This window comes from Salarias fasciatus, chromosome 12 (assembly GCF_902148845.1).
Source record: "Salarias fasciatus chromosome 12, fSalaFa1.1, whole genome shotgun sequence".
Classification (NCBI taxonomy): domain Eukaryota; kingdom Metazoa; phylum Chordata; class Actinopteri; order Blenniiformes; family Blenniidae; genus Salarias; species Salarias fasciatus.
The window spans coordinates 4,197,023-4,213,926 of record NC_043756.1 but is presented as its reverse complement, the minus strand read 5'-3'; the positions used below and the strand labels follow the sequence as shown (position 1 = coordinate 4,213,926).

Below are 16,904 nucleotides of genomic sequence, written 5' to 3'. Positions count from 1 at the left end.
AGCACAAACCTTGAGCTCTCAGGTCGCGCATCCAAATGGTGTCAACTTCTCCGTTTCCACCGCCGCATACTTCGCCGCTAAATTGGCGTGACTCACGCCGACTTTCTGCCCGACCCTTTCTGCTCCATTTGCTTTAAAAATGAGGCCTTGCTGCAGCTCCTCGTCCTCCACGCTCGCGCTGTCAAGGCCTCCGTTGTCTCTGCGAACCTGTTCCTGCATATCTCTCCCCTGCTCGTGAGCCAGAGCTGCACGGCGGCTGTTCAGCTCGAACCCGCCGGTCGGGAGGGAGCGGCCGCATTACGGCAGTTTGACCTCAGAGAGTTACAGTTACTCTGGGATTGTTGTGTGGAAGTTTGACGTCTGCAGTGAGACACCAGAAGTTACTTTATGGCGGTAATAACCACAACTGTACTTGAAATAAAACTGTGCTTATATGAACTTAATAAGTTTGTCAGTCACGACGGTGACTGTTGTGCTTTCGATAAATGTGCTTTTCCCATCATCCTCGAGGCGTCAGTCTCTCGCATTCTGATTGCTTTCTGCAGAAGAGAAATAGGTCAAACAGGAAAACAGACGTGCCCGACTGTCACCTTCCTGTCAGTGCAGACACTCCTAATGTCCTCATAAGGAGAATTATTACTCCTTGCTAACAAATAACTAATAACAAAATTACAAAAAAATGTAAATATATGCAGAAATAGAAACAAAATGTTGGCTCTTAAGACGTTGTTCTGTAGGTAAATCCCAAAAATCCAAACATGTGTTAAATGGTCATTATCTTTAAAAAAAATATCAATGATTTCCTTTATTTCATGGTGTAAATAGTCAAGATTTTCCAACTGGTAAATCATCTATGTTCTCCATTTTATTTTACTTGACCAACCAACCAACCACCAGCAAATGATAAATACACACGTTAAATACATAGATCCTCTAGAAATATTACAGAAGTACAATAGATGGACATAAATCACAAAAATCTTGGAAATCTGCTGTTGCCATGTTGACGTGTCACGATAAGTTGAAATAAAGAAAAAAATTACAATATTCACATTTCTTGCATGTCTTCTTCAGAAAATCTGAAGCTTTGCGCTGAATAAAAATAAATACACTCTTTTCAGTTCGTGTCCCAAAAAAAAAAAAAATAGAAAAATCTAGCTGAAGAGCTGGAAGTGAAATTGAATGTCGTTGAAGTGTCACGTAAAAATGCTCGGAAAGAGCCGTGGAGCGTCCTCTTTTTAAATGCCGTTATCAACTCAGTGTGACAACTTGAGTGCAGCGATCCGGAGTTCCTGTTATTAACTTCCAAGTAGCTTTCTTCCCTCCGTGCATCTCCTCTCTTCTACCTTCCCCGCTGAATCTGCCTCTTTGGCTGCGCCTCAGAGTGACAGACTGTAGTAAAGTGTGAAAGACAGAGAGTGTGTGTGTGTGTGTGTGTGTGTGTGTGTGTGTGTGTGTGTGTGTGTGTGTGTGTGTGTGTGTGTGTGTGTGTGTGTGTGTGTGTGTGTGTGTGTGTGTGTGTGTTACGGCGCTGCACGCCTGGCTGTGCTGCCTTCACCCGGGCCAGCCAGCCAAGCCTGTCTAGACTATAATCCAGATCTCCTCCTGCACGAGACGGCGCAGCGGGCTGGTGGACGTCTGTGACGAGACGCCATCCAAACCCAGCACCACGCAATTCTACCAGCATGCATTTCACACATTACTGCACTGGATTAGACGCCTTGCACGTAGTTTTCACTGCTCTCCACTACTTCATCTATAGACTATTTAAGGGAAAAAATCATGTAACTTTACCTAAAAAAAGAAAAATTCTATTATGATGATTTTCATAATGCAGAAAGATGGCATTCTGGGAAATACCCCTCTTCATCACCACCTCTGCTCCTCACTGCCCCCCCTCCCCTATCGCTCTTTTTTATTTTTCCGCAGATTGGACATTAATGCCACAAACTAATCTCACACATATCACCAAAATCTCTCAGTCGTCTGTCGCTCTTTTGACCGTTGACGCGGACCCCTGCTGGCGAGGATGTGTCTCCATGGCAACAGCAACTCAGCCCGCCGTTGCCTGGACGCGGGGTTTGCGCCGATGCCGGGGAGAATCTGTTTACGCACGCCGGCGGAGACGGCTCCCGCCTCGATGAAACCGGGAGCAGTTTTGTTACAGGAGACTGTTGGTACATGTGCGTCATATAGCGTAAATCTCTCTCCCTTTTTTTTTTTTTTAAGAAACTCGTGCCTCCTCGATCCCTCGAACCCAGCTCGCTCACAGAGTTTGCAGTCAAAAGTCTCCTGTCAAAACTTTCAGTCCGGTCCTCATTAATTTCAATATATTCACACCAACTTTGTTTCCAGAATTCGCTCTGCTCACCTTCAGATGCTCCCAGCGGCTTTTAGCACACGCCTCCGTCTTCCTGCTTCACCTGCCATCGCTGACTGACGGCTCGACAGCAAAGGGCTCCGTCTCGTCGGCCCACTTAGACATGCACACATGCAGAACCTCACAACATGTTCAGAGTGTTGATGTGTGGAGTTATAGGTCAGGGAGTGACTTTCTGCAGAGGACACATCCTGTATGTTATTGGAGTTTATATATGATGGCGGTTTTTCAAGTTCTTTACTGAGGAGCCATTACTTTATGATCTTACTGTACGTTTTAAAGCACTTTCTGCACAAATAATAGTTGAACTCTATTAGAATGCAATAATGCGTTCCACGGTATTGATCGGTTGTGATGATTTTTGCATTTTGATGCCTCAGCAGCAACATTCTGAGGAGATTATCTGCAGCGAGCGCGAGCAGGAGGCTTTTCTTTCTGTTAAAAAAAGACTCGGTTTGGCAGTTTTTATGACACTGAGGAACTTGTTTTTAACAGTAAGAAACAATGAAATGCTCTACAAATAAAATGCATCATTAATACGGTTATAATTGTTAAGTATGTCTACACTGAGCACTAAAATAAATAATTTTAGGTGGATACATGGTGGATAGTGTTTAACACTCTCGCCATTTAAATGTTCTTCCTCAGTATACATGTGTGTTTATTTGAGTTGAAGTGGTTCAGGCTGCATTCAGCCTATACGGCCTCAGAATATGACACGAAAAAGCATCTAATTATCACATTTTTACATACATTGTGATGATCAGCCACCTTTACAGATAACAGCGAACAGTCATCTCATTCTGCTCATTCTGCTTTCAGCTCTTCTTCCTTTTCCCATTCAGACATAATGTCAGGAAATCCAAGAATGAGGAGGAGATTAGGAGCTGAGTGAGTGCACTGAATCTCAGAGTAGATCTGGAGTCAATAAGTGTTAAAGGACGGCCCACACCAGGAGATGCATGCGCTCTCATGACCTTGTGGGGCGATAGCAGAGGTCGGCCACATCTCCATCCATCTCCATCAGTCTGCTCCTCCCACCTGCTCCATTGTCCTCTAACGGCCGCATGGCTCGCAGTGACCTTCACACCCACGCTTCATCTGATAAAGCAGACGCGCTACAGACACTTTGAGATCAGGGTGACGGGCTGCCGGCGTCTCGGCGGACAGCAGAAGACACAGATGGACATCTGAACGCACGCCCCTCTGCTCCTTCCAGCCTCTTTACATTTGACCCACTTTAACTAGAAAACAGAGATTAGTACATTTTTCCTGAAAATAGATCTTGAGGAAGTGTCCCATTTTGTCTTTGTCACTAGAAAATGACAGAAATGATCCAAGTGACACTGAAAACTGGCTGGAAAATATTTTCCTGGGAACTCAGGAAGTTCTCATTTGGAATTACTTTCCATTCTAAAAACTTCGCAATTTAGTTAGGATTGTTTACAATAAGAAATAGGAATTTTCCAACTTTTCATTTATTCATGGACTCACCGCACGTACGATTCAAATGTTCATTATGAGTATTTAGTAGAGTAAACTGCTCAAGCATCCATTTTCAGTCCAATATGTTCCTTTAAAATGACGATGTTCGTATCATTCAGTGATAAAGAGCTTTTCTTCATTTTCCTTCTGCCAAAAAACAAGAAGAAGAAAGTTTGTTCCCATTTTAACGAGACAGAAAAGAAGCAGAGAAGCTCCACTGTTGCTGAAACTTCCAGTTTTCTCTGAGTCTGTTTCATGACCACTTTGACCACTAGGACGGGAATACTCAGTCAGCAGCACCGTCGTTTTGACATTTCATTTGTTTTGAAGTCTGCGTTTATTTGCTGTGTGAAAAATTACTTTTCTTGAAATAATAGTTGGTCTTTTTTAAATAAAGCCTATCTGTGGTGTGTATTCAAATACACATGACAACAAAAACAATTCAAAATGATATGTTTACCTGAATTGACGGGATAAGAACTAACAATATAACAGACGAAGCTGCAATCCTTCATTATATCTGCACTTCATCATTTTGTATTAAAAGAACTGGCTTCACGGAATCATTATTCAAACCCCAGCAGCAGCTAAACTGTCGGACGGTTCAATAAACAACAACAAACATAAACCTTTAGACCTGAAACCCTTGAAAGAACTAGGTGTTGGAGCAGTGGAGGGTTTTGTCCGGAGACAACGGCGGCTTCCTGTCCTGTCTCCGGTGACAGATGCCCGCCCGTAAACCTCCCGCAAGACAACTGCTCCCCGAAACGAGACAGCTGACAGTAAAACTCTGCTGTCTGTCTGCCCCCAAACTCACTCCTGTCAAATAAATCCGCGGCAGGCGCTTCGCTGGGTTTGTTTACAAGGGAGGCGGGAACCGTTTTTTGATACTTTTAAAGATGGACGGGCTTGATTTATGAGCAGGTCCTGAACGTCAAGGACAAAAGCAGGCGATCACCAGCGAGCGCGGGAGTTAAATATAGTTTTGCAGCTGCCTCCTTTGTTGGTAAATTGAAACGTCCACATGTGCCGGGTGTTAGGCGCGTTTCGGTCCACGCAGCACTAAACAACGCCGCGGTTCTGCTTACCTCCGCAAGGCTGCCGCTCTTCCACAGGACTAACTGGGGGTCGACTAATGGGATTATGTGGGTTGGAAGCCCTCATAAATGAAGTCCCCAGTGAGGAGCGGGGAGCCCCGGCTATCCCTTAACCCTCTTTAAAGCCCAGCCTTTCACAGTCAGTCAGGCGGCGGCTCTAAGACGGCCCCAGCGCTGCCGCCGTCGTACCGGCAGGATGGAACAGACACGGCATTTTCCCTCCGGACCAACAATGAAATTCATATTCATCATTTTTCTTAGAGATTACTCCGGGAGCCATTTGGTTTTCGGACCGTGTGCCTTGAGGCAGGCAGGAAGGATGAAGGCCAGGGGTCACATGTGAACCTGCGGTATCGCGTATCGCTGCGTCACGCTCATATGAGCCTATTGAAGCTAAGCTTTGACTCGTCTGCTCTTCATTATCATCCACAGGCTACATTTATTGCCAATCTTCAAAACATGCATTTTCCTTCTACTCAGATCTCTGCAGACTTCATGCCTGCTTTTGAAGACTTGTAACATTTTGAATAATTTGCTGACACCGTTTTAGCGGATTTTACACCTTCTTGCTCCGTATCTCCGTGTGCGTGTTTCTTAAATATCTGTGTTGCTTTGCTTCTGTAGAAACGTGAGCTCGGACGGCGCCGAGGCTCGGCGCAGACTGCGGGAATGTGACGGACTGGTGGACGCTCTGCTGCACGCTCTTCAGTCCGCCGTGGGGAAGAAGGACATGGACAACAAGGTAGAACATGCAGACCGCTCAGTGAATTCATGAGTCCGCAGTCGGTTCGCATTCCTCACTTCCTCTCCTCTAGTATCACTTTAAATCCAGCCTAAAGCTGTAATGCAGCTATAATGTCAATAAAACTCCTCGTCTCCTCCTTCTTCCCAGTCTGTGGAGAACTGTGTTTGCATTATGAGGAACCTTTCCTACCACGTTCACAAAGAAGTGCCGGGGGCCGAGAAGTTCCAGGACCCGTCGGCGCCGCAGGCCCCCGGATCGGCGGGACTCCAGAGGAAGAAGAAGGACGACGCCGGCTGCTTCGGAGGCAAGAAAGCCAAAGGTGAGATGGAAGGCGGAGGGAGACCAGCAACCATAAACACTCATCAGAACCGTTCATGGAACGTCAGACCTGTGTGAAAATGGCTGTGATGGTACCAGATATCCGTCACGGCGCCGTCTGCAGCACGGGGAAGTTTTGGTGGTTAGAGCCTCGGCTGAGCAGATGTGCCGTGTGCGTCTGTGTTGTTAAAGATGTCTTAATCGGTGTTCTCCCGGGCTGCTCGCTAAATTACACCGTTATCTCCCCGCTGTACAACAATAACAGCCGCCATTAATCAGTCGGCCAATGAGGTGCGACGGCGAGCCGCTGACCCCCCACCCCCGGCCCCTAACGGCTCTGCGGCGAGTCCCGTCGGTTCAGGGGTCAGAAAACCACGGAGCTTACATGTAGTACAGAAATATAGGAAAGCCAATTACCACACACACACACACACACACTCGAGAATAATGCTCAGTAGAGTGCTGCAGACCCTGAAGGTGTTCTGTGAGAGCAGACACTCAGGTGCAGCTGTAAAGCGTCACCGCGGCGACCCGTTCAGCAACACCGTCGGCAGAGCGCGGCGGTTTGTTTCAGCTCCCTGTCACATTTGCTGTAATGTGTACTATTATGATGAGAAACGCCGCTTTGTTTCTCTTAATCAACAGTCTGATTCCTGGCTGTTGCTTCCATCTCTGCTCCTCCCACGCTGTGACTTTAATGAAGCACTTAAACAAATTCTGCAGTTTACATATATATCTTCACAGTGACTCGCCGTCTGACACTCCGTTTTTTTTTCCTTTTCGTCTTTGTCACTCGTGAGCTTCTCTCCGTTATCCTACCTTTTTATTTTTCTTCTTCACACTTAAATCATCATTTGACTGTTTCTCTCTCGCTGTAAAAAGCCACCCGACTGATGCCGGCTCTTTGAACATGCCTCCCAGAGAACACCTATAGACTGTTAATGGCTCTCTCGCTGCTTCTTCTCTTTTTTTTTTTTTTTTTTTTTTTTTTTTCTGCCTCCTTGCTTTCTTCTTTCTGTATTTCAGCTTTTTTTTCCCTCCTTGTTCAGTTAGAAAAAAGACTTTGTTTTATGTGAAATGTATTGCTCTGCTTCTTTACACACACATCTTTTTCACCGTTCTTCTCCTCTTCTCCCTGCTTTGTGTTTTTTTGGCATTGCTGCTGCCTCCTTGGCTAACTATAGAGGAATGGTTTAATCAAGGTGAGTGCCCCCCCCCCCCCTCAGCCCTCCGCTCCTCAGCTTCTCCATCCTCCTCCTCCCTCACCCTTTCCCCCTGGTGGTAGAAAATAGTTAGAAGTAGTCTGGGCGTCCTCCAGAAACCTGAAAAACTTCCAAGGACTTTGTGAAATTGGGGCGTTTCATTCATTACACATGCGTTCCCTCGCCATGCCCCCCCCCTCCACTGTAGCAGCGAGTATCGTAGACGCCACCTGCCCCACGCTTAGTTCCATCAGTCTTTTAAAATGAGTGACAGCAGAAAGGAGAGCTGGGTAAACATGGTAAGTCCATCTGTTTCTGTCAGGTTGTTAAGCAGAGCTTGACTGATCAAAAGAATCGATGCTGGGATAAAAATAACCGCCAATTAAACCGAGCTGGACGTCTTTTTTTTCCTTCTTCTTCTTCTTTCAAGATGAAACTAATCCCAGTATCAACTGGGAAACTTCAGTCTGATTACTCTGGGTTCAATTTGAGCGTAAATGTCAAGCTCTGCTGCAGACCCTGTGTTTGTGTGTGTGTTGTGTGGATGTCAGCTTCAGACGATAACAGTGTTGATGTAGAATCCCCGTTTCTCCAGAAATTGTCGATATGAAGTCCCGTTCTTTGGCTGGCGCATCTTTAAGAATCGTCAGTTTTATGATGAATAAACATTCCTTTTCATTGACTGCAAAGCTTTGGAAGTTTCCCAGAGGAAACTTTCACTGCAGAAGATGTGAGACTGTTCAAACGGCGGTTCTCAACAACCACAGTAAGGCTGTGGCTACAGAGTCATAAAAATGATTTTTTAGCTTATATTTTAATTCAAACAGCGAATTATCTGTAAGAATTGTTACGGCAAAGAAGTAATTTATCAATTGATTCATTTTCAAATTAGTATGCAACAAAAACATAGGTGATAAATCAGTTTAATTTGATATGGAAAAAAAAACAGAAGAAAACAAGCAAACATCCTCATTTCAGCCTGTTTAAGAAACATTTTTATTCTTCCTCCTTGTGTTGAATAACGAGACACTAAAACTGCACTGTAACTGTATGAAATTATAGATTTACTAAATAATTAAAATCTTAAATAGCTATAGCTATACACATATTTATTAAATTCATTTATTTAATAAGTAATTTCAGCTCTAATTTCCGTTTCTGTTAATTGAAACTGGAGCGTCTCCGATCAGTTTCTGTGTAAATAAACCTCAGATGTAAATCACAGATTGCCCTCCAGGTTAGTTCTTATCTCGTGTTCATGGGTTTACGTGAGCAGAACTATATGAAGTGATTTCCTGAAGGGAAGCGGCGGCTCAGCCCGGACGGCGCACGTCAGGCCACGTGCACGGAAACTTTTACAGCCGCCCAGGAAGCGCCCGCTCGGTCCGTCTGCGTGTCTGTGACGTCCTGCGGGAATGTCCACGTGCACGTGAGCAGGGCATTGGCCGGCCGGGCTGTGATCTCACACACACACACACACACACACACACACACACGCACACGCACACACACGCACACACACACACTGCATCATTCAGTGTTTATCTGGAGAGGAAATCAGGCTTTACTGAAGTAGATGAGTGTTCACGTGAGTGTGCATGAAGGAAGTGGTGTCGATCTGTGTGTGTGTGTGTGTGTGTGTGTTCATACCTTGTGTTGTTTGTAAATGTGGGTGGAACTGATATGTACAGTTAACAGTCAGCTATAATCTTGACTTAAATTTGATCGCATACATCTTTCTTTGCATTGCCGTTTTTAGAGCCTTTAATAGCAGGAACCACCCATGTTTGACCTTTCACCTTTCAGTCCACGTTCGTTCACTGACAGTACTCCTCCACCGCCGTGTCAGTTCCACCGCCGTGTCTGATTCGTTCTTCCTCTCCGTCCAGACGTCACGTGCTAATATCACTTTACCTCCTCTCTTCTTTTATCCAGGCAGGAAAAACGGTGAGAATGACAAAAACTTCGACACGCTGGATCTGCCCAAGCGTACCGAGCCCTCCAAAGGTAGGTGGCGCCGGGCCTGAGCAGCGCGGGGTCCTCCGGTTTGGTTGGAGGTCAGCCGTGTCGGTCGGCTGAAGCGGGGGAGGCCTTCCACGGACAAAGAGCCGCTCGGCTATTTAGCTGCTGATTTAGTTTTGTTTGATGCGCGCTCGCTTCCAGAGAGACGGCCGATTGTTGGCAGTTTGTGAGAGCAACAATTCCATAAGCCCTCTTTTTGTTGAACTCGGCCGCAATGCACCGGGGCACCAGAGGCAATAATAAAACGGCCGGTTATTGTACGCTGAGCTCGACCAAGTCTGCTGCTGAACAGCGTCTATTGTGCGGCTGAATGCGGCTGCGTTATCGCTGCTGGCGGCTACTTAGCTCAGGACCGGGCGATATGGACATAATCCTGTCTTTCAGTGCGTTTGGAATTTCAGATTTGGATTTAAAACAAAAAAACAAAAAAAGATTTTAATTAGGACAGAAACACATCAGAGGAAAGACTTTTCTGGAAGTGAATGTTTGACCCGTCAGAAGCGGGATCTGAAAGCCTCCATGTGAAGCTGTGTGAGCCGTCGAGGCTCCTGGTACAAACTGACACAGAAACTTTGAATTACATTGAGTCACATAAACCTTATTGCTCAGCAGAGATGGAGAAGAATCGTGTTGAATTCCACCAATTTCCGAATGAGTCGATGGTTTGTACTCAGAAAGTTTCCCCGCCTGCTGCAGCGCTAACCTCGCCGTGGAGCCCTCTTGATTTTAAACGGCATGAATATTTCAGTCTTAAAAAGATGTGATGTGATGAAGATGAAGGTTACGGCCCGATACACTTTCTGTTGAAATTATTTAATATTTTGAGTTGCACAATATGCTGCACTGTATTTGGTGTTTAGTGTCTGTTTTGCTTCCCCTGACGCTCCAGTCCTGTCTCAGTGAGATCCCACAACCTTTACAGAGCTTTTACAGAGTATTGTGATAAACAACATGTTTTTTTTTTGCAGTTTATATTTCTTGACCCCTTAAAATAGTTTGGAGCTTTCATATAAACATGGCTAAAAGTTGAAACAAATCATTACTTGTAGCTGAACTGTAGCCTTGGACTTGGACTCCAGAACATTTCCAGTCAATAACAAAGAAAACCTACATTTAAAAAATACATTTTTAAAAAAGCTGTTGTTGAGAAATGTTCTGTCCGAGGTCCTGATCTCCGCAGAGGCTTTTTCGACAAATGTTTTTATTCACATTAGGAGATTTTTCTGCCTCCTCCTCTTTCCTCCTTTCTCCTCATTATTTATTTTTTTTGATTAGAGGTTTCAAAGGTAGAGCAGCGAACAGCAGCAGAGGCTCATTCTCGCTATCATGTGTGATTCTCTGTGCACGTGCATCCGCAGACTCTGTTTTTTTGTTTTTGGGCACCGACAGGCAGCCGCGCACATGAATTAGCATGCAGCGCACACATCGGTACAGCAGGACGGCAATGCGATGCATATTTGTTAGCGTATGGTTCGGTACAATGCTTTCCTCTGGTGTGTGTGTGTGTGTGTGTGTGTGTGTGTGTGTGTGTGTGTGTGTGAGGGCCGGCGTCCGTCTGCTGAGGAAAAGCCCTGCGCTTGTTGCACGCACTCATGTGGTATTTACACATCGGCACCTTCATCAATGTCTAGTGGCAGGCACTCAAAGTCAATACCACTTCCTGTTTGACTGTTAATTAGCCACATTAACGCTGCAAAGTGGGCTCCCATTAAACTAGATCACAATTAATTGCTGTGCTTTTCCAAGTTAAGCCGATTTTGCCTCTTTTTTTTTCTCTCTTTCTGCATCACTCCTAAAGTAAAGGGAAGCAGATGAGCTCCAAGGATGATAATTAATATTTTCCACTTGCTGCGTTTTCATGGGTAAAAGCCAAGCGAGCACGCTTCAACCAAGAATCTGTAGCCGTTACAATCGGGCCGCGATTATGTTACACAATGTGCAAACAACACCCTTCGGGGTTTTGCCTTCAGAGAAAGCAATTATCGTTATAGCCCTAAATGTCATGCACAGTCGAAATGAGTGGGTTCGCATTGTGGAGGGCCGGCTGGCATTTGGGTGTTTATTAGTTCGACTGGGATGGAAAAACTAACAGTGAGATGTGTGGATGCGAAGCGTAATGACCGGAGCGAAACCCGCACTGGCTTTTAAAGCAGACGTATCGGCTGCGTCTGCAGGAAGCAGCGGAGGTGACAGGAGGAGGCTGCAGGTGCGGCTGACCGTTAGGAGTGCCTGCTTGTTTGGTTTGGAGCTCGGCCGCGTCCCGTGGTCGTCCGTGGAGCGCCCGCATGCACGGAGAGAGCCGCTTTCATTCGGCGGCGATGGCTGCTGGAGATACGGGAGATTACATGTGTATCCCGGCCCTGATCTGCTGTCGGACAGAGAGAGGTCAACGCAGGGGGCAGCCTGGACCTGGCACTGGCCACCCATTAATCTCAATGTGTGTGTGTTTGTGTTTGTGTTTGTGTGTGTGTGTGTGTGTGTGTGTGTGTGTGTGTGTGGTGGGGACAACCTGCGAGAAGAAGAGGGGAAAAAAGAAATCATGGCTAACTGGAATATGCAGCTTGACACCAGTTGCATGATGTGTTTTTCACTTTCAGAGCCTTTTTTAAGACGAAGAGTCGCAGAAGAAGCACAACACTAACTCATAGCCGCCGCTAAATGCTAACTTTGTGTGTGTGTGTGTGTGTCTGCCGCGTGATGCCGGGAAGGTAAAATAGAGGGAGTTTCTCAGGTTTGTTTACTCTGACATTAACTTCCTGCTGTGACTGAAGCGTTTGTTGGTTTAATCAGAGCAGATGAAAACAGAGAGGAACTAAAAAAACCAAAACAGTGAGAGGAAAGATGCTCAGCGCCTCCCAGAATTCAAGGAAGCAGCAACGTCAGGATCTGGAGAGCTTGAACAGTGGTTTGTCGCTCTTGTTTCACAGTGAGAAAGATCCCGGTTCAAGGCCGGACTTCCTGAGTTTGCATGTTTCCCTCAACATGTTTCAGTCAGACGGGATTCATTGTTGAATCTGAGCATCAGCTGTGTTTGTCTCCTAGTGGTTGAACTCCTGTCTACACTAACTTGGATAAGGTGGGATAAAAAATCAGTGATAAATATAATTCAGCCGTTTTTGAGGAGACACTGTGACATTTCTGAAAACATCAGACGACTGGATCATTTGCCCCTGCTGCCCTCTCTAATTGATTAAGGGAATAGTTCTTGCCTGTGGTGTTAACCCAGAAGCAGGACCTGTTTGCTTCATTAGAGGAGAATTGGAAAAAAGTTGAGTAAAAATCAGAGGGGAGATGTTTCTATGATGACTGAGTGTGTTTCCTCCTCCCTTATTTCCAAGAATTGAAGCTGAACCCCCCCCTAAAAGTTCGTTTTCCCTTCTGGCCGCTGTTTCTTGAAGAGGAAGAAAGGTTGAGAGAATACAGAAACAGTCGTTGGCCGTCTTCAGAGAAACGAAGTCTCAAATTAATTAATTTCCACGTCTGTTGCTGTTGTTCTTCTTCTCTCCCCCTTTCATCTGCCCGCCGCTGCGCTCGTCACTCTCCGCCGTGTTGTCGGAGTTGTGTCACGTTACGAGAGAGTGAGCAGCGAGTGTGTGTGAGTGTGTTTTCAATGAGGACCACCGCTCCGGTTCCAGGGAATCGTTTGACCTTGACATCTGAGGAAGGCATTATTTTCCCTCAGTAAAGGTGAATATTGATTGCACAGCTTGTAAAAGCTTTCTTTTTTTTCAGCAGGCTAAAATAATCAGTAGACAAGAAGAGTGTTCTCTACATTCATCTTCAGCATGAAGGATCCATCACACAAATTCAACAAACTAACTCGTGCTGTTGTAAGCAGGGCTTTCAGACGCGTCTTATCTGGAAAAATGCAAATTCGCATCAACATTAAATGTTCAACTTTTAATCTTAAATTGTCTGATCATCTTCCTTCCTCGCTGCAATACTTTTTTAACGCTCTTAACCTTTATGCGGCGTTAGAGAAAGATTAATTAAGAAGGGTAATGTTAATTGGAGTAAACATTGTCATTTTGAGGAATCCACAGCAGCTGAATGCTGATTGGCCTCCAGGTTAACTCGCTCGCTCCTCACATGTTTCTGTGATGAAATAGTCGGAAAGCTTGCAGGAGAAAAACTGTTTCTTCTGGCAGAGATTTCCCCTCCATGATGAATCTTTCTCCGTTTTACGATCCCGACTGCATCAAGGTCATGGAAGCAGGCGGTCGCGTGAAGGCATTGTGTTTGAAACGCCTCAGAGCTTTGCTTGTATTTCTCTTTCCACGATGCTCTCCCATTCTCGTTTCTGTCGTTCTCTGCCACCGCAGCTCTCTCGCCGGTCCTGTGAGGGTTTTTTTGGGCTTCCCTCGCCTCACAAACACACACCGAGCAACTGAGAAAACAGCCGCACTCAAGACAACAACAACAACAACAGCTGCGCTACGTGTCTGTCTCTGCTTTGTCTTGCAAGCCGAGCGTTTAATTTGCAGAGAGGTTATCGCATTGACAAACCGCTCCAGTGCAAACGTCTTTCCTTCATTGTTTAACCCTGTTTGATATCAAACCGCTGGAGATCGCTGTTCACGGTGTAATGAACGCCGACTGTTGTGCTGCCGGAGTCACGGCTGTCTCTGATGCTCTTGAAGTCTAAACGTCAGCGGCTCAATCCAGTTTAAGAAAACGGAGCTTCACTTTCATTGTTGGTCTCAGCTGTTGTCTCCCCTCATGGAGGAGAAATATTTCACTTAATGGCTCCGTGGCATGAAACCCATTCTTCTAATCCTCGCTGCTACATCTCTGTGGCTTAGAAGTGGCGACAGTGGTGAGACGAAAACAGTCGTCTTGCCCGAGGGCTCCACGATCATCCCTCCTGCAGTGAGGAAACACATCCTTTTTTTTTTTTTTATTATTTGTTTTTTAAGATAAAGCATCGCTGCGTCGTCGTGGTTGTTCCATGCCGGTTTGAGAAAAGCAAGACTGCAGGGAGGGAAAAGTTTCTCCAACTCAAAGTTGCAGCAGGGAGCCATTAATAATATTGTCCTGAATTCCAAGCAGCAGTTCCGTCCAGAAACTCCTCATATTGTGGAATTTAACACCCGGATGGTGAGCGCTGACTCGCGGCCCGTTGACCGCCGCCGAGGATCGCTCGCCTTTTTGTCCAGGACGAACACAGCGCTCGCTTGTCTCGGCTGTTTTTCCTCGCCTTCCCCACCTTCTGCCGCCACATTTCACGGCGAGGTGAGACCCCGGATGAGGAAAACTCCGCCACCGGTGTTTCAGTGTTGTGCGTTCGAAGCATGCACACAAACAAAAAGCGTGCACGCAAGCATTTGGCGCTTGCACGGACACATACAGTCACACATGGTTTCTCGCTCTCGGCTCTCGCGGCCGTTTTGACACGTCTCGTTTTGTCCACACAGCGATGCTTCCAGACTGTCTGGCACCTCGTGTCGCTCTGCAGCCGCTGCCATTGCATCTCTGTGAGCATTACACCTTCCTTATGCCAGACACGCTGCGTGTTGCGAGGCCTGTCTCTACTGCATGTTGTCATGTTTAGAGGGAAAACGGTACTGGTCCAGGAAAAGGAGACCATTGTCTGACGAGGTGTGATTCATTGCTTTGCTGCGAAATCTAAATGAGATGTAAGATGAATCTTGGGAGATTATGTGGTCAAATAAAGAATATTCTGTATTCTAAATATAAAAAACAATAAGAAAATATCAAACTGTGTTTTTATGTCAGAGAAAAATTATAATAATGCACCTAATTGAATCCTAAACATGTTGCTGCTTTTCTAAAAGTTCCTGCTTTCATTCTGATGCATGTAACTGAAAGTGTCGACCGACTTTCAGCTTCTCTGCAATGTTTTGGTACATCGTACGGGGATTAAAAGCTTTTGTGGCCGTCTGGAGCCAGAGGGGGAGAAAAGGGCAGGAGCCTCTGATCTGGCAGATAAGCATCAATGCAATGAAGACAATAAATAATTAATAGTCGAAAAACAAATTCCACAGCAGGTTCTTTTGGCATTGTGGTTTGGAAGAAAAATTTCACAAACTTTAGTTGTAAACAGCAACAAGATCTTGTCAGCAGGCAGTCTGTGAAAGTGGCTTTTTACAGGGTCAGGCTCCAGCGGTAATGGCAGATAAACTGATGCTGAAATTAAGCAGGAATTAGCAGATCTCTTCAAAATCCCATTAAAACGAACAGAAGACTTGTTCAAGTTTTGTGAAGTGTTGATCTGATCCCTGACCACCGCCGCCGCAGAACGAGACAACGCCATCTATAAAAGCGAGACGCTGTTTGTGTTGCTGACAGCATTTATCTGCCAGCTCATTAAAACTTTATCGCCAAACAGCTGTAAGTGCTGCGATCACCAAGGACTTACCGTGACTTATATAAATACAGACTAGAAGTAGTGTTTGTTGACGCTAATCAGTACATCAGAAGGTCATTGTCACTGCTGCAGGTGCGGTGAATGGGTTGCAGAAGTCGGAGTATTTGTTGTGAGTTTATTGGTGAGTTCAGCTCGAGGAATTCAGTCTTTATGCGTTTGCTCCGTCTGCGTTTTCAGCTCTCTGGTACCAAAACGTTGATTTTAAAGGATGTATTTGATGTGATCTGTACACCAGCGCGCTACAAGCGGCCTCCACATGCTGATCGTTCCAGGCTTCCTTCCCTCTGCCTTCACCTGAGATTTAGTCAGAACCAGATTCGGCCGCGCCGTCTGTCGGCGGCGCCGCCGTCCGCCGAGTCCGCCGCTTGAAGCCAACACCTCCTTCCTGCCCGTCGCTTCCCTGCCTTTGTTTCTGATGATAAAAACCGGGCATAACACGGAAAATACACTAATTATGCGAATAGCCAGCGGCGTGCGGCTGACATTTTAGCTACTGCGACTCCCGCCTTCAACTCCCCGTCCTCCTCTCACAGAAGAGGACTGATGAAAGGAGTGATAATAAGCCAAGGAGTGAAAAAAAACAAAAAAAAAACAAATGAGGGGAGCGCAAGGTTTATTTAAGTGGAAACACCTTGTCTTTTGTTGGGAATATAAAGAGGTTTGCATAATAATGCTATTCCTGGGAGGTCTGAATGGGAGGAAGCGGCTCTGCGCATCATTAGCGGCGTGGAGTCCTTGCAGATTAGCATGTGTTTGTGTGTGCGCTGATGCATGGCAGCATTTATCCACCTGTGTTTGGCGAAGGATGGTCGTGGCCCACCTTCTAATTCCCAGCAGTGCATTAACTTCGCAGCGGCCGCAGTCGACCGTTTCTCAACTTATCTAAACTTCCCTCGCTCTCAGAAAACCTCAGCGGCCCTCGCCTCCTCCTACGACTCTCTGTGGGGTTCTTAAACAAAAAAAAAAAAGTGCCGGGATCCGACTGTAGCCGGCAACATCAGGCTTTTCAGATGATTAACCATGTCATTCGCCTCCCTCCTTCTCCCCAAACCTGAGCAGACGGAGCAAAGTGATAATTATGAGACAAGAGCGATTCCAGGGAAGTAGGAGGGAGCGCGCTGAGATTTACTCGCCTTTGTTTGGCCCCGTCGGAGGCACGAGAGCGCCGCTTCCTGTTTCTGCGAGAGGCACTTTAATCTAATTAAAAGCAGATTAATGGCAGCTGACTGGCGTCGCCGGAGCTACAACAGAGGCTTAGAAAAGAGAA

At 46.0% G+C, this 16,904-nt stretch overlaps 1 protein-coding gene across 6 annotated transcripts in view; it reads left to right on the top strand.

Annotated features, from left to right (window-relative positions):
• Positions 1–16,904, top strand: part of arvcfb (ARVCF delta catenin family member b) — a 119,730-nt gene that overhangs the window by 78,993 nt on the left and 23,833 nt on the right. For 5 of the 6 annotated variants that reach the window (XM_030105051.1, XM_030105048.1, XM_030105050.1 and 2 more), the window contains 4 exons: positions 5,587–5,704; positions 5,855–6,026; positions 7,210–7,227; positions 9,163–9,234. In XM_030105051.1, the coding sequence (XP_029960911.1) occupies positions 5,587–5,704; positions 5,855–6,026; positions 7,210–7,227; positions 9,163–9,234 (380 nt within the window). The remainder of the gene's footprint in view (positions 1–5,586; positions 5,705–5,854; positions 6,027–7,209; positions 7,228–9,162; positions 9,235–16,904) is intronic. The other variant, XM_030105049.1, reaches the window with a different exon arrangement.